Below are 24476 nucleotides of genomic sequence, written 5' to 3' on the forward strand. Positions count from 1 at the left end.
CCTCCTCCCCCTCTTTGTCCAGGTGAGTCCCCCTCCCCCTCTCTGTCCAGGTGAGTCCCCCTTCCCCCTCTCTGTCCAGGTGAGTCCTCCTCCCCCTCTCTGTCCAGATGAGTCCCCCTTCCCCTCTCTGTCCAGGTGAGTCCCCCTATGTCTATCCCTTTGTCTATCGATGATAAGTCCCCATATCCTCCCTGTCTATCATAGATAGTTGCCACGTCCCCCTGTGTTAATTAGATAGGCCATTTCTCTATATGTCCGACCATAACACACATTAATACTCCATCATTATCATTATTATTTCAACTCAATGATTAATTTCATCTTCAGTATTGATATAACAGTTTCTGTTGGCATTGAAACCATATAAATGATATGTTGAAGACGATATGTATTATGAGTTTGGTGTCATGTATATATTACAGATGTGATATATATATATATATATATATATATATATATATATATATATATCTTTCTTCTTTCTTTTATACTATTCGCCATTTCCCGCGTTAGCGAGGTAGCATTAAGAACAGAGGACTGGGCCTTTGAGGGAATACCCTCACCTGGCCCAATTCTCTGTTCCTATATATATATATATATATATATATATATATATATATATATATATATATATATATATGGGAGAAGGGGCGAAAGTTCTGGGAGCGTTGAGAAATGTGTGGAAGTCGAGAACGTTATCTTGGAAAGCAAAAATGGGTATGTTTGAAGGAATAGTGGTTCCAACAATGTTATATGGTTGCGACGCGTGGGCTATAGATAGAGTTGTTCGCAGGAGGATGGATGTGCTGGAAATGAGATGTTTGAGGACAATATGTGGTATGAGGTGGTTTGATCGAGTTGGTAATGTAAGGGTAAGAGAGATGTGTGGAAATAAAAAGAGTGTGGTTGAGAGAGCAGAAGAGGGTGTTTTGAAATGGTTTGGTCACATGGAGAGAATGAGTGAGGAAAGATTGACCAAGAGGATATATGTGTCAGAGGTGGAGGGAACGAGGAGAAGTGGGAGACTAAATTGGAGGTGGAAAGATGGAGTGAAAAAGATTCTGAGTGATCAGGGCCTGAGCATGCAGGTGGGTGAAAGGTGTGCAAGGAATAGAGTGAATTGGAACGATGTGGTATACCGGGGTCGACGTGCTGTCAGTGGATTGAACCAGGGCATGTGAAGCGTCTGGGGTAAACCATGAAAAGTTCTGTGGGGCCTGGATGTGGAAAGGGAGCTGTGGTTTCGGTGCATTATTACATGACAGCTAGAGACTGAGTGTGAACGAATGTGGCCTTTGTTGTCTTTTCCTAGCGCTGCCTCGCGCACGTGCGGGGGGAGGGGGGTTGTCATTTCATGTGTGGCGAGGTGGCGACGGGAATGAATAAGGGCAGACAGTATGAATTATGTACATGTGTATATATTTATATGTCTGTGTGTGTATATATATGTATACATTGAGATGTATAGGTATGTATATTTGCGTGTGTGGACGTGTATGTATGTGGGTGGGTTGGGCCATTCTTTCGTCTGTTTCCTTGCGCTACCTCGCTAACGCGGGAGACAGCGACAAAGTATGATATATATATACATATGTTACAGGTGACGCCCCGGGAGGTGCAGGTGTTGACTACAGGTGTACACATGTTACAGGTGACGCCCCGCGAGGTGCAGGTGTTGACTACAGGTGTACACATGTTACAGGTGACGCCCCGCGAGGTGCAGGTGTTGACTACAGGTGTACACATGTTACAGGTGACGCCCCGGAAGGTGCAGGTGTTGACTGCAGGTGTACACATGTTACAGGTGACGCCCCGCGAGGTGCAGGTGTTGACTACAGGTGTACACATGTTACAGGTGACGCCCCGCGAGGTGCAGGTGTTGACTACAGGTGTACACATGTTACAGGTGACGCCCCGCGAGGTGCAGGTGGACGCAGGTGGGAGGCTGGAGCTCAGGTGCCACGTGTCTGGCGAACCAGTGGACACCGTCACCTGGTACAAGGATGGCAACGTGCTCAGGTGAGTCCTGCACACCTGTCCTGCACACCTGCTGGCCCTCAGGTGAGTCCTGCACACCTGCTGGCCCTCAGGTGAGTTCTGCACACCTGTCCTGCACACCTGCTGGCCCTCAGATGTGCCCTACACATCTGTCCTGTACACTTGCTGACAGACCCCCTCCCCTCCCCCTATGTACACCCACCCACCCACCCACACACACACACACACACACACACACACACACACACACACACACACACACACACACACACCTGTCCTGTGTCATACCACACGTCTGTTGCCCGTCACCCATCAGTGTTGATAACATGAATAACCAGATGTCTCCTCGTCATCTCTCTCCCACTCCCGTCAACTGTGTGGGTGTCATCCCGTCCACCACCCACTCCCGTCAACTGTGTGGATGTCATCCCGTCCACCACCCTCTCCCGTCAACTGTGTGGATGTCATCCCGTCCACCACCCTCACCCGTCAACTGTGTGGATGTCATCCCGTCCACCACCCTCACCCGTCAACTGTGTGGATGTCATCCCGTCCACCACCCACTCCCGTCAACTGTGTGGATGTCATCCCGTCCACCACCCACTCCCGTCAACTGTGTGGATGTCATCCCGTCCAACACCCTCTCCCGTCAACTGTGTGGATGTCATCCCGTCAACTGAGTGTTGCTGCTGCTGCTGCTTCCCACATGTTGTGTGTATGTGGCTGGGGATCAGCCACACGAGGATGGACCGTTACAACCACACCTTCTCTCCTCGTCTGGTTGTGGCCTCCTCCTCCTCCTCTTCCTCCTCCTCCTCCTCCTCCTCCTCCTCCTCCTCCTCCTCCTCCTCCTCCTCCTCCTCCTCCTCCTCCTCCTCCTCCTCCTCTTCCTCTTCCTCCTCAAGCCATCCTTTCTCTACAACCCGGCCATTTCATAAGTCAGGTCCACAGCTCATTTTCACAGCCCTCGTGTTGGTCCATTTTGTGTCGTATCTGCTGAACTAGATTTGGGAAAGACATGGTCTGTGATTGCTGTGTGCGCCAGGTGTAGAACAGCTGACATAGAGTACACTCGATAATTAGAAAAGCCAATTAGAATACACTCGATAATTGAAAAAGCCAATTAGAATACACTCGATAATTAAAAAGGCCAATTAGAATACACTCGATAATTAAAAAGGCCAATTAGAATACACTTGACAATTAAAAAGGCCAATTAGAATACACTTGACAATTAAAAAGGCCAATTAGAATACAGTCGACAATTAAAAAGGCCAATTAGAATACACTTGACAATTAAAAAGGCCAATTAGAATACACTTGACAATTAAAAAGGCCAATTAGAATACACTTGATAATGAAAAAAGCCAATTAGAATACACTCGATGATTAAAAAAGCCAATTAGAATACCCTCGATAATTGGAAAAGCCAATTCTTGTTTAACGTAACCTTTTGTTTAACATTTTGATGGACGTACAATGTTGCTCAAGCCGGGTTGGAAATAATTCAGGACGGACAAGCGTGTCTTGGGACGCAGAGAAGCGAAGATAGAATGGACAATATATATATGTATGTATATATATATATATATATATATATATATATATATATATATATATATATATATATATATATATATATAGGAGAGAAAGAATACTTCCCACGTATTCCCTGCGTGTCGTAGAAGGCGACTAAAAGGGGAGGGAGCGGGGGGCTGGAAATCCTCCCCTCTCAATTTTTTTTTTAATTTTCCAAAAGAAGGAACAGAGAAGGGGGCCAGGTGAGGATATTCCCTCAATGGCCCAGTCCTCTGTTCTTAACGCTACCTCGCTAACGCGGGAAATGGCGAATAGTTTGAAAAAAAAAAAAAAAAAAAAAATATATATATATATATATATATATATATATATATATATATATATATATATATATATATATATATATATATGCCACATGATTGTTATTAACTTTTGAGGCGTTTGCATGAATTTGAGTTCATGTCATATATACATTTTTTTTTGTGTTTTGTTTGTGGTATAGCTCATTTATGACTAAAATTATATTTTCATTTCTTCTTCATATCCTCCCTCATTCTCACCCTCTCCTCTCCCTCTCCCTAACTCATATCTTCTCTCATTCTCACCCTTTTTGACTCTCCCTCTCCTCTCCCTATCTCACTTTCTTCCTTATACTGTACATCTCTTTTTGTCCTTCTGTATCATTCCCTTATTTCGTCCCCTTCATGCGTCCCTTCTGTTTCGTCCCCTTCATACGTCCTTTCTGTTTCGTCCCCTTCATACGTCCCTTCTGTTTCGTCCCCTTCATACGTCCCTTCTGTTTCGTCCACTTCATACGTCCCTTCTGTTTCGTCCCCTTCATACGTCCCTTCTGTTTCGTCCCCTTCATACGTCCCTTCTGTTTCGTCCCCTTCATACATCCCTCTGTTTCGTCCCCTTCATACGTCCTTTCTGTTTCGTCCCCTTCATACGTCCCTTCTGTTTCGTACCCTTCATACGTCCCTTCTGTTTCGTCCCCTTCATACATCCCTCTGTTTCGTCCCCTTCATACGTCCCTTCTGTTTCGTCCCCTTCATACGTCCCTTCTGTTTCGTCCCCTTCATACATCCCTCTGTTTCGTCCCCTTCATACGTCCTTTCTGTTTCGTCCCCTTCATACGTCCCTTCTGTTTCGTCCCCTTCATACGTCCCTTCTGTTTCGTCCCCTTCATACATCCCTCTGTTTCGTCCCCTTCATACGTCCTTTCTGTTTCGTCCCCTTCATACGTCCTTTCTGTTTCGTCCCCTTCATACGTCCCTTCTGTTTCGTCCCCTTCATACGTCCCTTCTGTTTCGTCCCCTTCATACGTCCCTTCTGTTTCGTCCCCTTAATACATCTTTGGCCCTTTCTGTGTCTTCCATCTCCCCTTGGCCCTCCTTTCCCCTTTACCCTTCTTCTTCTTTCCCCTCACCCTTCCCTATCCCATTTCCTTCCTTCCATTTCCCCCTTCCCCTTCCCCTTCCGCCTGCGGCAGGTCTGGTCGCCGCGTGCGTCTGCGGCCGCGCGAGTCGCTGCACGTCGCGCCTGTGGACGCCTCCGACGCGGGCATCTACCAGTGCACCGCCACCTACGGCCAGGACTACGCCCACGCCCACGCCCACGTCACTCTGGGAGGTGAGTGAACCACCCCCCTCACACCCACCTTACTATGGGAGGTGAGTGACCCCCCCAACCCACCTTACTGTGGGAGATGAGTGACCCCCCCCCAACCCACCTTACTGTGGGAGGTGAGTGACCCCACCCACACATCCACCTTACTGTGGAAGGTGAGTGACACCCCCACCCACTTTACTGTGGGAGGTGAGTGACCCCCCCACACCCACCTTACTGTGGGAGGTGAGTGACCCCACCCACACACCCACCTTACTATGGGAGGTGAGTGACCCCACACCCAACTTACTGTGGGAGATGAGTGACCCCCAACCCACCTTACTGTGGGAGGTCATTCCTACCGTTTTTTTTTTTTTTTCCCCAGCAACAGGAAGAGAGGAGAGTGATTGGTTCTCAGTGAATGTAGGTTTGCGGCAGGGGTGTGTGATGTCTCCATGGTTGTTTAATTTGTTTATGGATGGGGTTGTTAGGGAGGTGAATGCAAGAGTTTTGGAGAGAGGGGCAAGTATGTAGTCTGTTGTGGATGAGAGACCTTGTAAAGTGAGTCAGTTGTTCGCAGATGATACAGCGCTGGTGGCTGATTCATGTGAGAAACTGCCGAAGCTGGTGACTGAGTTTGGTAAAGTGTGTGAAAGAAGAAAGTTAAGAGTAAATGTGAATAAGAGCAAGGTTATTAGGTACAGTAGGGTTGAGGGACAAGTCAATTGGGAGGTAAGTTTGAATGGAGAAAGACTGGAAGAAGTGAAGTGTTTTAGATATCTGGGAGTGGATTTGGCAGCGGATGGAACCATGGAAGCGGAAGTGAGTCACAGGGTGGGGGAGGGAGCGAAAGTTCTGGGAGCGTTGAAAAATATGTGGAAGTCGAGAACATTATCTCGGAAAGCAAAAATGGGTATGTTTGAAGGAATAGTGGTTCCAACATTGTTTTATGATTGTGAGGCATGGGCTGTAGATAGAGTTGTGCGGAGGAGGGATGGATGTGCTGGAAATGAGATGTTTGAGGACAATATGTGGTGTGAGGTGGTTTGATCGAGTAAGTAATGAAAGGGTAAGAGAGATGTGTGGTAATAAAAGAGTGTGGTTGAGAGAGCAGAAGAGGGTGTTTTGAAATGTTTTGATCACATGGAGAGAATGAGTGAGGAAAGATTGACCAAGAGGATGTATGTGTCAGAGGTGGAGGGAGCGAGAAGAAGTGGGAGACCAAATTGGAGGTGGAAAGATGGAGTGAAAAAGATTTTGTGTGATCGGGGCCTTAACATGCAGGAGGGTTGAAAGCGTGCAAGGAATAGAGTGAATTGGAACGATGTGGTATACCGGGGTCGACGTGCTGTCAGTGGATTGAATCAGGGCATATGAAGCGTCTGGGGTAAACCATTGTGGGGCCTGGATGTGGAAAGGGAGCTGTGGTTTTGGTGCATTATACATGACAGCTAGAGACTGAGTGTGAACGCATGTGGCCTTTGTTGTCTTTTCTTAGCGCTACCTCGCGCACATGAGGGGGAGGGGGTTGTCATTTCATATGTGGCGAGGTGGCGACGGGAACGAATAAAGGTAGCAAGTATGAATTATGTACATGTGTTTATATATGTATATGTCTGTGTATGTATATGTGTATACGTTGGAATGTATAGGTATGTATATATGCGTGTGTGGACGTGTATGTATATACATGTGTATGTGGGTAGGTTGGGCCATTCTTTCGTCTGTTTCCTTGCGCTACCTCGCTAACGCGGGAGATAGCGACAAAGTATGATAAATAAATAAATAAATAATATATTTTTCAACGCTCCAGAACTTTCGCCCCCTCCCCCACCCTATGATGCACTTCCGCTTCCATGGTCCCATCCGCTGCCAAATCCATTCCCAGATATCTAAAACACATCACTTCCTCCAGTTTCTCTCCATTCAAACTTACCTCCCAATTGACTTGTCCCTCAACTCTACTGTACCTAATAACCTTGCTCTTATTCACATTTACTCTCAGCTTTCTTCTTTCACACACTTTACCAAAATCAGTCACCAGCTTCTGCAGTTTCTCACCCAAATCAGCCACCAGTGCTGTATCATCAGCGAACAACAACTGACTCACTTCCCAAGCTCTCTCATCCACACCAGACTGCATACTTGCCCCTCTCTCGAAAACATTTGCATTCACCTCCCTCACAACCCCATCCATAAACAAATTAAACAACCATGGAGACATCACACACCCCTGCCGCAAACCAACACTCACTGAGAACCAATCACTTTCCTCTCTTCCTACACGTACACATGCCTTACATCCTCGATAAAAACTTTTCACTGCTTCTAACAACTTGCCTCCCACACCATATATTCTTAATACCTTCCACAGAGCATCTCTATCAGCTCTATCACATGCCTTCTCCAGATCCATAAATGCTACACACAAATCCATTTGCTTTTCTAAGTATTTCTCACATACATTCTTCAAAGCAAACACCTGATCCACACATCCTCTACCACTTCTGAAACCGCACTGCTCTTCCCCAATCTGATGCTCTGTACATGCCTTCACCCTCTCAATCAACACCCTCCCATATAATTTACCAGGAATACTCAACAAACTTATACCTCTGTAATTTGAGCATTCACTCTTATCCCCTTTGCCTTTGTACAATGGCACTATGCACGCATTCCGCCAATCCTCAGGCACCTCACCATGAGTCATACATACATTAAATGTGTGTATATATATATATATATGATATTGGGATCGGCTGCAAAGAATGACTGATATCAAAGAGGACCGAGTGATGATCATCCTCCTCTGGCGAATGGTGGCAACTTTACCAGGCGGTGTTGCCATATTGTGTTCTGTGGCCGTTTTGTTGGGGCGGAAGGTAATTAGCCAGTGTTCATCTCTCTCTCTCTCTCTCTCTCTCTCTCTCTCTCTCTCTCTCTCTCTCTCTCTCTCTCTCTGGACCTCTAGATCATCCTGGGATAAGGAAAAGAAATACGTAAAAGAGGTGGTTTTTTTTTTGCCTTTTTTTACATCCTGGGATAAAAACGTGACATGTAAACAGATGTCCTGGACTCTCCTGGGATAAAATTCACCGAGGCAGAAGTGAACAGATGGTGATCTGGGTGTTTCTTTTTCTTATCCGTCTGTGACGCCAGCTGGTACTGATCTCGTTAGTGTTTGCCATCTGTGACGCCAGCTGGTACTGATCCCGTTAGTGTTTGCCATCTGTGACGCCAGCTGGTGCTGATCTTGACAATGTCTGCCACCTGTGACGCCAGCTGGTGTTGATCTTAACCCTGTCTGCCACCTGTGACGCCAGCTGGTGTTGATCTGAACCCTGTCTGCCACCTGTGACGCCAGCTGGTGTTGATCTTAACCCTGTCTGCCACCTGTGACGCCAGCTGGTTCTGATCTTAACCCTCTCTTCCCTCTGTTCCACCAGCTGCGGCGCCCCAGCTGGTGTACCGGTTCATCGAGCAGACGCTGCAGCCTGGACCAGCTGTCTCCCTCAAGTGTATAGCCACTGGCACCCCCACACCCCACATCAGCTGGACCCTAGACGGCTTCCCCATCCCACACTCCCACAGGTGAGTCTCCAGGCTCCTCCACACTCCCACAGGTGAGTCTCCAGCCTCTCCCACACCCACGGGTGTCTCCAGCTTCTCCCACACACCCACAGGGGAGTCCCAAAGTCTCCCCCACTCCCACAGGTGAGTCTCCAGCCTCCCCCACACACCCACAGGGGAGTCCCAAGTCTCCCCCACTCCCACAGGTGAGTCTCCAGCCTCCCCCCACACACCCACAGGGGAGTCTCAAGCTTCCCCACACGCCCACATATGTCTCCAGCCTCCCCCACACTCCCACAGGTAAGTCCCAAGCCTCCCCCACACTCCCCCAGGTGAGTCCTAAGCCTCCCCCACAGTGCAGCATCTCCACACTCCCAGAAGTGTTTCTTTAACACTCCCACAGGCGTTTCTCCAACATCCCCACACTCCCACAGGTGTTTCTCCAACACCCCACATTCCCACAGGCGTTTCTCCAACATCCCCACACTCCCACAGGCGTTTCTCCAACATCCCCACATCCCACAGGCGTTTCTCCAACATCCCACACTCCACAGCGTTTTCTCCAACATCCCCACACTCCCACAGCGTTTCTCCAACATCCCCACACTCCCACAGGCGTTTCTCCAACATCCCCACACTCCCACAGGCGTTTCTCCAACATCCCCACACTCCCACAGGCGTTTCTCCAACATCCCCACACTCCCACAGGCGTTTCTCCAACATCCCCACACTCCCACAAGCGTTTCTCCAACATCCCCACACTCCCACAGGCGTTTCTCCAACATCCCCACACTCCCACAGGCATTTCTCCAACATCCCCACACTCCCACAGGCGTTTCTCCAACATCCCCACACTCCCACAGGCGTTTCTCCAACATCCCCACACTCCCACAGGCGTTTCTCCAACATCCCCACACTCCCACAGGTGTTTCTCCAACACCCCACATTCCCACAGGCGTTTCTCCAACATCCCCACACTCCCACAGGCATTTCTCCAACATCCCCACACTCCCACAGGCGTTTCTCCAACATCCGGACACTCCCACAGGCGTTTCTCCAACATCCCCACACCCACAGGCTTTCTCCAACATCCCCACACTTCCCACAGGCGTTTCTTCTCCAACATCCCCACACTCCCACAGGCTTTCTCCAACATCCCCACACTCCCACAGGCGTTTCTCCAACATCCCCACACTCCCACAGGCGTTTCTCCAACATCCCCACACTCCCACAGGTGTTTCTCCAACACCCCACATTCCCACAGGCGTTTCTCCAACATCCCACACTCCCACAGGCATTTCTCCAACATCCCCACACTCCCACAGGCGTTTCTCCAACATCCCCACACTCCCACAGGCGTTTCTCCAACATCCCCACACTCCCACAGGCGTTTCTCCAACATCCCCACACTCCCACACATAACTCTGCAACAACAACCCCCTAACCACCCCCACCCCCCCACCCTTCCCACATTCCCATAGTCGTATCCACCCCCCTCCCTCCCACAGACGATACCTCATCCTCCCCACACCCACCCACCCCCCACACAGATAAACCCCCCCTCCCACTCTCCCTCCCACAGACGATACCTCATCCTCCCCACACCCACCCACCACCCACACCCCACACAGATAAACCCTCGTAACAATAAGGTAGAAGTGTGGGTAGCGTGTGTGTGTAGGGGGGAGTGGTGGAGGAGGAGGAGGCGGGGGATGGATATAGGATGATAACCCCCCTCCCCTTCCCACTGGAGATAGGATAATAACCCTCCCCCTCCTCCCCCCCACTGGAGATAGGATAATAACCCTCCCCCTCCTTCCCCCCACTGGAGATAGGATAATAACCCCCCTCCCTCCCCACTGGAGATAGGATAATAACCCCCTCCTCCCTCCCCCCCCCACTGGAGATAGGATAATAACCCCCCTCCCTCCCCACTGGAGATAGGATAATAACCCCCTCCTCCCCCCCACTGGAGATAGGATAATAACCCCCTCCTCCCCCCACTGGAGATAGGATAATAACCCCCCTCCCTCCCCACTGGAGATAGGATAATAACCCCCTCCTCCCCCCCACTGGAGATAGGATAATAACCCCCCCTCCCTCCCCACTGGAGATAGGATAATAACCCCCTCCTCCCCCCCACTGGAGATAGGATAATAACCCCCTCCTCCCTCCCCACTGGAGATAGGATAATAACCCCCTCCTCCCCCCCACTGGAGATAGGATAATAACCCCCCCTCCCTCCCCACTGGAGATAGGATAATAACCCCCTCCTCCCCCCACTGGAGATAGGATAATAACCCCCTCCTCCCCCCCACTGGAGATAGGATAATAACCCCCTCCTCCCCCCCACTGGAGATAGGATAATAACCCCCTCCTCCCCCCCACTGGAGATAGGATAATAACCCCCTCCTTCCCCCCACTGGAGATAGGATAATAACCCCCCTCCCTCCCCCCACTGGAGATAGAATAATAACCCCCCCTCCCTCCCCCCCACTGGAGATAGGATAATAACCCCCCTTCCTCCCCCCCACTGGAGATAGGATAATAACCCCCCTTCCTCCCCCCCACTGGAGATAGGGTAATAACCCCCCCTCCCTCCCCCCCACTGGAGATAGGGTAATAACCCCCCCTTCCTCCCCCCCCACTGGGGATAGGATAATAACCCCCCCTCCTTCCCACCACTGGAGATAGGGTAATAACCCCCCCTACCCTCCCCCCCACTGCAGATAGGGTAATAACCCCCCCTTCCTCCCCCCACTGGAGATAGGATAATAACCCCCTCCTCCCTCCCCCCACTGGGGATAGGATAATAACCCCCCCTCCTTCCCCCCACTGAGATAGGATAATAAACCCCCCCTCCCTCCCCCCCACTGAGATAGGGTAATAACCCCCCCTTCCTCCCCCCACTGGAGATAGGATAATAACCCCTCTCCCTCCCCCCCACTGGGATAGGATAATAACCCCCCTCCCTCCCCCCCACTGGAATAGGATAATAACCCCCCTCCTCCCCCCCCACTGGAGATAGGATAATAACCCCCCCCCCTCCCCCCCACTGGAGATAGGATAATAACCCCCCCTCCCTCCCCCCCACTGGAGATAGGATAATAACCCCCCACCCTCCCCCCACTGGAGATAGGATAATAACCCCCCCTCCTCCTCCCCCACCACTGGAGATAGGATAATAACCCCCCTCCCTCCCTCCCCCACCACTGGAGATAGGATAATAACCCCCCTCCCTCCCCCCCACTGGAGATAGGATAATAACCCCCCTCCCTCCCCCCCACTGGAGATAGGGATAATAACCCCCCTTCCCTCCCCCCACTGGAGATAGGATGAATAACCCCCCCCCACTGGAGATAGGGTAATAACCCCCCCTCCCTCCCCCCACTGGAGATAGGGTAATAACCCCCCTCCCTCCCCCCCACTGGAGATAGGGTAATAACCCCCCTCCCTCCCCCCCACTGGAGATAGGGTAATAACCCCCCCTTCCTCCCCCCCACTGGGGATAGGATAATAACCCCCTCCTCCCTCCCCCCCACTGGAGATAGGGTAATAACCCCCCCTTCCTCCCCCCCACTGGAGATAGGATAATAACCCCCTCCTCCCTCCCCCCCACTGGGATAGGATAATAACCCCCCCTCCCTCCCCCCCACTGGAGATAGGATAATAACCCCCCCTCCCTCCCCCCCCACTGGAGATAGGATAATAACCCCCCTCCCTCCCCCCCACTGGAGATAGGATAATAACCCCCCCTCCCTCCCCCCCACTGGAGATAGGATAATAACCCCCTCCCTCCCCCCCCACTGGAGATAGGATAATAACCCCCCCCTCCCTCCCCCCCACTGGAGATAGGATAATAACCCCCCTCCCTCCCTCCCCCCCACTGGAGATAGGATAATAACCCCCCTCCTCCCCCCCCACTGGAGATAGGATAATAACCCCCCTCCCTCCCCCCCCACTGGAGATAGGATAATAACCCCCCCTCCCTCCCCCCCACTGGAGATAGGATAATAACCCCCCCTCCTCCCCCCCACTGGAGATAGGATAATAACCCCCCCTCCCTCCCCCCCACTGGAGATAGGTAATAACCCCCCCTCCCTCCCCCCCACTGGAGATAGGATAATAACCCCCCCTCCCTCCCCCCCACTGGAGATAGGACAATAACCCCCCTCCCTCCCCCCACTGCCCCCCCCCCCCACTGGAGATAGGGTAATAACCCCCCCTTCCTCCCCCCCACTGGAGATAGGACAATAACCCCACCTCCCTCCCCCCCCACTGGAGATAGGATAATAACCCCCCCTCCCTCCCCCCCACTGGAGATAGGATAATAACCCCCCTCCCTCCCCCCCACTGGAGATAGGATAATAACCCCCCCTCCTCCCCCCCCACTGGAGATAGGATAATAACCCCCCCCTCCCTCCCCCCCACTGGAGATAGGACAATAACCCCCCTCCCTCCCCCCCACTGGAGATAGGATAATAACCCCCCTCCCTCCCCCCCCACTGGAGATAGGATAATAACCCCCCTCCCTCCCCCCCACTGGAGATAGGATAATAACCCCCCTCCCTCCCCCCCCACTGGAGATAGGATAATAACCCCCCTCCCTCCCCCCCCACTGGAGATAGGATAATAACCCCCCTCCCTCCCCCCCCACTGGAGATAGGATAATAACCCCCCTCCCTCCCCCCCCACTGGAGATAGGATAATAACCCCCCTCCCTCCCCCCCCTGGAGATAGGATAATAACCCTCCCCCTCCCTCCCCCCCCACTGGAGATAGGATAATAACCCCCCCTCCCTCCCCCCCACTGGAGATAGGATAATAACCCCCCCTCCCTCCCCCCCACTGGAGATAGGATAATAACCCCCCTCCCTCCCCCTCCCTCCCCCCCCTGGAGATAAGATAATAACCCCCCCTCCCTCCCCCCCCACTGGAGATAGGATAATAACCCCCCTCCCTCCCCCCCCACTGGAGATAGGATAATAACCCCCCTCCCTCCCCCTCCCTCCCCCCTATACAACATGTTACTAGCGCCCTTAACATTGTAAGGGCACTGTAACGACTTTATCTGGCCCGTACAGGTCATTAGTGAGCGTTAATTACGTTCCCCGCTAACTGCTTGACCCCTAATGAGGCCCTTTGAAAGGCCGCCGTCGGGCCAATAGCGGCATGATGATTGGGTCGTTAGGGTGACCGACCCGGAATGGCCAGGTCATTGGCTTGATATGTGACCTGATATTCGTGGTCTGATGCTTGACCTGAGACGCATGACCTGGCACACGAACCTGGGAAGCGACCTGCTGGCACGTGACCTGGGATACATTGACTTACGTGAGATACGTGACCTGGGACACATGACTTACGTGAGATACATGACCTGGGATACATGACTTACGTGAGATACGTGACCTGGGATACGTGACTTACGTGAGATACATGACCTGGGATACATGACTTACGTGAGATACATGACCTGGCACACGTGACTTACGTGAGATACATGACCTGGGATGCATGACTTACGTGAGATACATGACCTGGCACACGTGACTTACGTGAGATACATGACCTGGGATGCATGACTTACGTGAGATACATGACCTGGCACACGTGACTTACGTGAGATACATGACCTGGGATGCATGACTTACGTGAGATACATGACCTGGCACACGTGACTTACGTGAGATACATGACCTGGGATGCATGACTTACGTGAGATACATGACCTGGCACACGTGACTTACGTGAGATACATGACCTGGGATGCATGACTTACGTGAGATACATGACCTGGCACACGTGACTTACGTGAGATACATGACCTGGGATGCATGACTTACGTGAGATACATGACCTGGCACACATGACTTACGTGAGATACATGACCTAGGACACATGACTTACGTGAGCTACATGACCTGGGACACATGACGTACGTGAGATACAAGACCTGGGACACATGACTCACGTGAGATACGTGACCTGGGACACATGACTTACGTGACCTGGGATACATGACTTACGTGAGATACATGACCTAGGACACATGACGTACGTGAGATACATGACCTGGGACACATGACTCACGTGAGATACGTGACCTAGGACACATGACATACGTGAGATACATGACCTGGGATACATGACATACGTGAGATACATGACCTGGGACACAAGACTCACGTTAGATACATGACCTGGGACACATGACGTACGTGAGATACAAGACCTGGGACACATGACTCACGTGAGATACATGACCTGGGACACGTGACTTACGTGACCTGGGATACATGACTTACGTGAGATACATGACCTGGGACACACGACTTACGTGAGATACATGACCTGGGACACATGACTTACGTGAGATACATGACCTGGGACACATGACTTACGTGAGATACATGACCTGGGACACATGACTCACGTGAGATACATGACCTGGGACACATGACGTACGTGAGATACAAGACCTGGGACACATGACTCACGTGAGATACATGACCTGGGACACAAGACTCACGTGAGATACATGACCTGGGACACATGACGTACGTGAGATACAAGACCTGGGACACATGACTTACGTGAGATACATGACCTGGGACACATGACTCACGTGAGATACATGACCTGGGACACATGACTTACGTGAGATACATGACCTGGGACACATGACTCACGTGAGATACATGACCTGGGACACAAGACTCACGTGAGATACATGACCTGGGACACATGACGTACGTGAGATACAAGACCTGGGACACATGACTCACGTGAGGTACATGACCTGGGACACGTGACTTACGTGACCTGGGATACATGACTTACGTGAGATACATGACCTGGGACACACGACTTACGTGAGATACATGACCTGGGACACATGACTTACATGAGATACATGACCTGGGACACATGACTTACGTGACCTGGGATACATGACTTACGTGAGATACATGACCTGGGACACATGACATACGTGAGATACGTGACCTGGGACACATGACTCACGTTAGATACATGACCTGGGACGCATGACATACGTTAGATACATGACCTGGGACGCACGACCGGCGTTACAGTGTACCGTAACGGCGTGACCTACACTCCTGTAACTGAGCTAAGGTTACAGTGGGCTGAGGCTGGCCAGCGTGTGTGACGTGCCTGGTGGAAGCCTGCTGTAACCCCAGGCTCGTCATGTAACCACTTCTGTAACATACATACATACAGCGCATGGCTGCTTCTCATGTTGACATGCGCACGTCTAGCCTGTACTGTGTAACAACGATTTATGCTGTAATACCTTCAGTGTACCTACACTGTGATATTTTCAGTGTACCTACACTGTAATATCTTCAGTGTACCTACACTGTAATATCTTCAGTGCACTTATACTGTAATATCTTCAGTGCACTTAAACTGTAATATCTTCAGTGTACTTATACTGTAATATCTTCAGTGTACCTTAAACTGTAATATCTTCAGTGTACCTACACTGTAATATCTTCAGTGTACCTACAGTGTAATATCTTCAGTGTACCTACACTGTAATATCTTCAAAGTACTTACACTGTAATATCTTCAATGTACAGACACACAGACACATACACAGACACACACAGACACACACACACACACACACACACACACACACACACACACACACACACACACACACACGTACACGCCCAGGTTAACCTGGTCATGGTAATATCTGGTTAAGAACATTTTAACAACGAAGGTCGAACTAACTAAGGGGGGAGGGGAAGGGGAAGGGGAAAAGGGGGGGAAGGGGAAAAGGGGGGAAGGGGGGAAAATACAAAATCTAATTAGCAACATCTGTTTGTTGAACAATTAACAGATATCCAGCATGTGAGCCGGCCGCCGGGGAGAGAGAGAGAGAGAGAGAGAGAGAGAGAGAGAGAGAGAGAGAGAGAGAGAGAGAGAGAGAGAGAGAGAGAGAGAGAATTAGAGAAGAGAAGAGAAGAGAGAGAGAGAGAGAGAGAGAGAGAGAGAGAGAGAGAGAGAGAGAGAGAGAGAGAGAGAGAGAGAGAGAGAATTAGAGAAGAGAAGAGAATTAGAGAAGAGAAGAGAAGAGAGAGAGAGAGAGAGAGAGAGAGAGAGAGAGAGAGAGAGAGAGAGAGAGAGAGAGAGAGAGAGAGAGAGAATTAGAGATAGAGAAGAGAGAGAGAGAGAGAGAGAGAGAGAGAGAGAGAGAGAGAGAGAGAGAGAGAGAGAGAGAGAGAGAGAGATCAGTATAACATGACGGGCACGGACGCCTGGATCGTTCTTAATTGACAGATTAAATCCGAAATCCTCCTCTCTCCTCCCCCCCACACCTCTACCCCCCCCCTCTCCCCCCTCCCTCCCTCCCTCCCTCCCTCCCCACCACACCCCCTTCCTTCCCCCCTTCCCCCCTCCCCCCCCAACACGCCCCTTAGAAAAAGAAGAAAACCAGCAAACACATCATAGGCGGTAATGGTCGTGGAGGGGGAGGGAAGGGAAGGGAAGGGGGGAGGGTGTGTGTGTGTGTGTGGTTGTGTGTGTGTGTGTGTGTGTGTGTGTGTGTGTGTGTGTGTGTGTGGTTGTGTGTGTGTGTGGATGTGTGTGTGTGTGTGTGTGTGTGTGTGTGGATGTGTGTGTGTGTGTGTGTGTGTGTGTGTGTGTGTGTGTGTGTGTGTGTGTGTTTGTGTGTGGTTGTGTGTGTGTGTGTGTGTGTGTGTTTGTGTGTATGTGTGTGTGTGGTTGTGTGTGTGTGTGTTTGTGTGTGTGTGAGTGTGGAAATCCTCCCCTCTCGTTTTTGATTTGCCAAAAGAAGGAACAGAGAAGGGGGCCAAGTGAGGATGTTCCCTGAAAGGCCCAGTCCTCTGTTCTTAACGCTACCTCGCTAATGCGGGAAATGGCGAATAGTATATGAAGAGCAGTGTGGTTTCAGAAGTGGTAGAGGATGTGTGGATCAGGTGTTTGCTTTGAAGAATGTATGTGAGAAATACTTGGAAAAGCAAATGGATTTGTATGTAGCATTTATGGATCTGGAGAAGGCATATGATAGAGTTGACAGAGATGCTCTGTGGAAGGTATTAAGAATATATGTTGTGGGAGGCAAGTTGTTAGAAGCAGTGAAAAGTTTTTATCGAGGATGTAAGGCATGTGTACGTGTAGGAAGAGAGGAAAGTGATTGGTTCTCAGTGAATGTAGGTTTGCGGCAGGGGTGTGTGATGTCTCCATGGTTGTTTAATTTGTTTATGGATGGGGTTGTTAGGGAGGTGAATGCAAGAGTTTTGGAAAGAGGGGCAAGTATGCAGTCTGTTGTGGATGAGAGAGCTTGGGAAGTGAGTCAGTTGTTGTTCGCTGATGATACAGCCCTGGTGGCTGATTCAGCATATATATATATATATATATATATATATATATATATATATATATATATATATATATATATATATACAGTATACATATTTTACACATATACCATCAATTACCAGACTACATCAGTATAGTTAACTACAACACTAGGCCACACCAGCTACTGTAGACTACATCAGTGTCATCTAATACAACACTGGGCCTCACCAGGGCTACTGTAGACTACAAGAATACAATTAACTACAAGACTGGAGGAGATCAAAGCACTCACGGTAAATGTTTACATTTCTGGACTCTGGCGGACTTCAGAGCGAGGCGCGCGTTATAAAGAGGTCAGAGCCGTGCACCTCTCTATACCGGCCACCCGGCCACAGCGGCCACCTCTCTATACCGGCCACAGCGGCCACCTCTCTATACCGGACACCCGGCCACAGCGGACACCACGGGTCGTGTTGCCTGGCCCGCCTCGGTCTATCTCCTATCTTGGTCGTGGCCAAAACGGGGGGAGGGGTCGTGTCGTGTCGTGCCGTCGTGCGCTTCAAGAGTCGTACCGTCGTCGTGCATTGAAGGGGTCGTACCGACGTGCTCAGGGGTCTCTCTCTCTCTCTCTCTCTCTCTCTCTCTCTCTCTCTCTCTCTCTCTCTCTCTCTCTCTCTCTCTCTCTCTCAACTCGTCTCTCTTCCCTCCACGTACGTGGTCGTGTCCCCTAGCCAGGCAGGGAGGAGCGTGCGCGCGTGCGTGCGGAGGGGGGGGGGGGGGGTTGTAAAGGCTTGGGCCATTTTTGAGGCGGGCGTTTCCATCTCTGTAATTACCACTACAGTTGTGATACACATGAATACGTACCGTCCTCCCAGTCGGCTCAACCTCCAAACTAAGTCTCTCACAAATAGAATATATATATATATATATATATATATATATATATATATATATATATATATATATATATATAATATATATATATATATATATATATATATATATATATATATATATATATATATATATATATATATATATATATATATATGAATTATGTACATGTGTATATATGTATATGTCTGTGTGTGTATATATATGTGTACATTGAGATGTATAGGTATGTATATTTGCGTGTGTGGACGTGTGTGTATGTACATGTGTATAGGGGTAGATTGGGCCATTCTTTCGTCTGTTTCCTTGCGCTACCTCGCTAACGCGGGAGACAGCGACAAAGTAAAATAGATAAATGTAAAAATAAATATATATGTGTGTCTCTCTTTCATACATATTTGCCATTTCCCGCATTAGCGAGGTAGCGTTAAGAACAGAGGACTGGGCCTTTGAGGGAATGTCCTCACTTGGCCCCCTTCTCTATTCCTTCTTTTGGAAAATTAAAAAAAAACGAGAGGGGAGGATTTCCAGCCACCCGCTCCCTTCCCTTTTAGTCGCCTTCTACGACACGCAGGGAATACGTGGCAAGTATTCCTTCTCCCCTATCCCCAGGGATATATATATATATATATATATATATATATATATATATATATATATATATATATATATATATATATATATATATATACAAATTCATTTGCTTTTCTAAGTATTTCTCACATACATTCTTCAAAGCAAACACCTGATCCACACATCCTCTACCACTTCTGAAACCACACTGCTCTTCCCCAATCTGATGCAAATGGATTTGTATGTAGCATTTATGGATCTGGAGAAGGCGTATGATAGAGTTGATAGAGATGCTCTGTGGAAGGTAATAAGAATATATGGTGTGGGAGGCAAGTTGTTAGAAGCAGTGAAAAGTTTTTATCGAGGATGTAAGGCATGTGTACGTGTAGGAAGAGAGGAAAGTGATTGGTTCTCAGTGAATGTAGGTTTGCGGCAGGGGTGTGTGATGTCTCCATGGTTGTTTAATTTGTTTATGGATGGGGTTGTTAGGGAGGTGAATGCAAGAGTTTTGGAAAGAGGGGCAAGTATGAAGTCTGTTGGGGATGAGAGAGCTTGGGAAGTGAGTCAGTTGTTGTTCGCTGATGATACAGCGCTGGTGGCTGATTCATGTGAGAAACTGCAGAAGCTGGTGACTGAGTTTGGTAAAGTGTGTGAAAGAAGAAAGTTAAGAGTAAATGTGAATAAGAGCAAGGTTATTAGGTACAGTAGGGTTGAGGTTCAAGTCAATTGGGAGGTAAGTTTGAATGAAGAAAAACTGGAGGAAGTAAAGTGTTTTAGATATCTGGGAGTGGATCTGGCAGCGGATGGAAACATGGAAGCGGAAGTGGATCATAGGGTGGGGGAGGGGGCGAAAATCCTGGGAGCCTTGAAGAATGTGTGGAAGTCGAGAACATTATCTCGGAAAGCAAAAATGGGTATGTTTGAAGGAATAGTGGTTCCAACAATGTTGTATGGTTGCGAGGCGTGGGCTATGGATGGAGTTGTGCGCAGGAGGATGGATGTGCTGGAAATGAGATGTTTGAGGACAATGTGTGGTGTGAGGTGGTTTGATCGAGTAAGTAACGTAAGGGTAAGAGAGATGTGTGGAAATAAAAAGAGCGTGGTTGAGAGAGCAGAAGAGGGTGTTTTGAAATGGTTTGGGCACATGGAGAGAATGAGTGAGGAAAGATTGACCAAGAGGATATATGTGTCGGAGGTGGAGGGAACGAGGAGAAGTGGGAGACCAAATTGGAGATGGAAAGATGGAGTGAAAAAGATTTTGTGTGATCGGGGCCTGAACATGCAGGAGGGTGAAAGGAGGGCAAGGAATAGAGTGAATTGGACCGATGTGGTATACCGGGGTTGACGTGCTGTCAGTGGATTGAATCAGGGCATGTGAAGCGTCTGGGGTAAACCATGGAAAGCTGTGTAAGTATGTATATTTGCGTGTGTGGACGTATGTATATACATGTGTATGGGGGTGGGTTGGGCCATTTCTTTCGTCTGTTTCCTTGCGCTACCTCGCAAACGCGGGAGACAGCGACAATATATATATATATATATATATATATATATATATATATATATATATATATATATATATATATATATATATATTATTTTCTTTTTTTTATTATACTTTGTCGCTGTCTCCCGCGTTTGCGAGGTAGCGCAAGGAAACAGACGAAAGAAATGGCCCAACCCCCCCCATACACATGTATATACATACGTCCACACACGCAAATATACATACCTACACAGCTTTCCATGGTTTACCCCAGACGCTTCACATGCCTTGATTCAATCCACTGCGATGTACATAGATTTTTAGGTACATTTAAGCACGATGTATATGGGTTTTTAGATACATTTAAGAATATACTTTAGAGTTTCTCTGACATGGGCGTTTTCATATAGATTTAAGTCAGTCCTTAAAAGGTATTACTTTTTCCCCTCTTTAAGGGATGAGGGAGACGCGCGCGCGCGCGCTCAAGGGGGGCGTGGCTGGTCTAATGGTGACGGCCAGTAGTATCACGTGACCAGGGCACGTAAACTGCCAATCCACCAATCACCTGGCGGTGTCGTTAAGCCCCGCCCGTTAACCCGGGGGGGGGGGGGGGGGGGGGGGAGTGGAGAACACCACCGCGTCTTGCTCATTTGCATGTGGGCGAACACTAGACGTGGTGCACGACACCTGGAGCACGACACGGTGCACGACACCTGGAGCACGACGGGAGGGAGGGAGGGAGAGAAGGAAGGAGTGAGGGAAGGAAGGAGGGAGGGAGAGAAGGAGTGAAGGAGGGAGGGAGAGAAGGAAGGAGTGAGGGAAGGAAGGAGGGAGGGAGAGAAGGAGTGAGGGAGGGAGGGAGAGAAGGAGGGAAGGAGGGAGGGAGAGAAGGAGTGAAGGAGGGAGGGAGAGAAGGAAGGAGTGAGGGAAGGAAGGAGGGAGGGAGAGAAGGAGTGAGGGAGGGAGGGAGAGAAGGAGGGAAGGAGGGAGGGAGAGAAGGAAGGAGTGAGGGAAGGAAGGAGGGGGGGAGAGAAGGAGTGAAGGAGGGAGGGAGAGAAGGAAGGAGTGAGGGAAGGAAGGAGGGAGGGAGAGAAGGAGTGAGGGAGGGAGGGAGAGAAGGAGGGAAGGAGGGAGGGAGAGAAGGAGTGAAGGAGGGAGGGAGAGAAGGAAGGAGTGAGGGAAGGAAGGAGGGAGGGAGAGAAGGAGTGAGGGAGGGAGGGAGAGAAGGAGGGAAGGAGGGAGGGAGAGAAGGAGGTAGGGAGAGAGAGAAGGAAGGAGGGAGGGAGAGAAGGAGGTAGGGAGGGAGGTAGGGAAGGAGGGAGGGAGAGAGAGAAGGAAGGAGGGAGGGAGAGAAGGAGGTAGGGAGGGAGGTAGGGAAGGAGGGAGGGAGAGAGAGAAGGAAGGAGGGAGGGAGAGAGAGAAGGAAGGAGGGAGGGAGAGAAGGAGGTAGGGAGAGAGAGAAGGAAGGAGGGAGGGAGAGAAGGAGGTAGGGAGGGAGGTAGGGAAGGAGGGAGGGAGAGAGAGAAGGAAGGAGGGAGGGAGAGAAGGAGGTAGGGAGGGAGGTAGGGAAGGAGGGAGGGAGAGAGAGAAGGAAGGAGGGAGGGAGAGAAGGAGGTAGGGAGAGAGAGAAGGAAGGAGGGAGGGAGAGAAGGAGGTAGGGAGGGAGGTAGGGACGGAGGGAGGGAGAGAGAGAAGGAGGGAGGGAGGGAGAGAAGGAGGTAGGGAGGGAGGTAGGGAAGGAGGGAGGGAGAGAGAGAAGGAAGGAGGGAGGGAGAGAAGGAGGTAGGGAGAGAGAGAAGGAAGGAGGGAGGGAGAGAAGGAGGTAGGGAGGGAGAGAAGGAGGTAGGGAAGGAGGGAGGGAGAGAGAGAAGGAAGGAGGGAGGGAGAGAAGGAAGGAGGGAGGGAAGGAAGGAGGGAGGGAGAGAGAGAGAGGGCAGAGAAGGGAGAGAAGGGAAGGAGGGAGGGAGACGAAGAGAAGGAGGGTAGGGGGAAGGTAGGGAGGGAGAAGGGAGGGAGAGATGGAGTGAGGGAGTGAGGGAGAGAAGGAGTGAGGGAGGGAGGGAGAGAAGGAGTGAAGGAGGTAGGGAGGGAGGTAGGGAGGGAGGGAGAGAAGGAGGTAGGGAGTGAGGGAGGGAAGGAAGGAGGGAGGGAGGCGAGGGGTTCACCATCATTAATAACGTGCGCTGAGAGGGATTATCTGCCCGTGTCTCATTTGCATACGACCAGGAAAACATGCGAGAAAACACAGGAAGAACGGTGATGGCGAGAGGGGGAGGGAGAGTAGTAAGGGAGGAGAGAGAGAGAGAGAGAGAGAGAGAGAGAGAGAGTAGTAAGGGAGGAGAGAGAGAGAGAGAGAGAGAGAGGAGAGAGAGAGAGAGAGAGAGAGAGAGTAGTAAGGGAGGAGAGAGAGAGAGAGAGAGAGAGAGAGAGAGAGAGAGAGAGAGAGAGAGAGAGAGAGAGAGAGAGAGAGAGAGCGTAGTAAGGGAGGAGAGAGAGTAGTAAGGGAGGAGAGAGAGAGAGAGAGAGAGAGAGAGAGAGAGAGAGAGAGAGAGAGAGAGAGAGAGAGGAGCACACATGGTGATTAACTCCCAGCTTAAAACAATTAAGTGTCTGGTGGGAATTACCATATGGTTGCTAACTACGTCGCCTCTGTGGAGCGCGACGTGTGTGCCACAAGATGCTTGAAAGACGAGAGGATGGGCTGTGGTAGTGGTGGTGGTGGCTGGTGGCTGTGGTGGTGGTGGCTGTGGTGGCTGTGGTTGTGGTGGCTGTGGTAGTGGTGGTGGTGGCTGTGGTGGTGGTGGCTGGTGGCTGTGGTGGTGGTGGCTGGTGGCTGTGGTTGTGGTGGCTGTGGTAGTGGTGGTGGTGGCTGTGGTGGTGGTGGCTGGTGGCTCTGGTGGTGGTGGCTGGTGGCTGTGGTTGTGGTGGCTATGGTAGTGGTGGTGGTGGCTGTGGTGGTGGTGGCTGGTGGCTGTGGTGGTGGTGGCTGGTGGCTGTGGTTGTGGTGGTGGTGGTAGTGGTGGTGGTGGCTGTGGTGGTGGTGGTGGTGGTGGCTGTGGTGGTGGTGGTGGTGGCTGTGGTGGTGGTGGCTGGTGGCTGTGGTGGTGGTGGTGGCTGTGGTGGTGGTGGCTGTGGTGGTGGTGGCTGGTGGCTATGGTGGCTGTGGTGGTGGTGGTGGTGGCTGTGGTGGTGGTGGGTGTGGTGGCTGTGGTGGTGGTGGCTGTGGTGGTGGTGGCTGTGGTGGTGGTGGCTGTGATGGCTGTGGTGGTGGTGGTGGTGGCTGTGGTGGTGGTGGTGGTGGTGGCTGTGGTGGTGATGGTGGTGGCTGTGGTGGTGGTGGTGGTGGCTGTGGTGGGTGTAGTGGCTGTGGTGGTGGTGGCTGTGGTGGTGGTGGCTGTGGTGGTGGTGGCTGTGGTGATGGTGGCTGTGGTGGTGGTGGTGGTGGCTGT

The 24476-nt window shown here is 50.5% G+C and overlaps 1 protein-coding gene across 1 annotated transcript in view; it reads left to right on the plus strand.

Moving 5' to 3' along the window:
• LOC139748212 (cell adhesion molecule Dscam2-like) overlaps positions 1-24476 on the plus strand; it is a 356883-nt gene that overhangs the window by 254983 nt on the left and 77424 nt on the right. The window contains exons 8-10 of the mRNA XM_071661036.1: positions 1907-2019; positions 5030-5169; positions 8592-8736. Of these exons, the coding sequence (XP_071517137.1) occupies positions 1907-2019; positions 5030-5169; positions 8592-8736 (398 nt within the window). The remainder of the gene's footprint in view (positions 1-1906; positions 2020-5029; positions 5170-8591; positions 8737-24476) is intronic.

The sequence above is a fragment of the Panulirus ornatus genome, chromosome 73 (genome assembly GCF_036320965.1).
Source record: "Panulirus ornatus isolate Po-2019 chromosome 73, ASM3632096v1, whole genome shotgun sequence".
NCBI classification, from domain to species: Eukaryota; Metazoa; Arthropoda; class Malacostraca; order Decapoda; family Palinuridae; genus Panulirus; species Panulirus ornatus.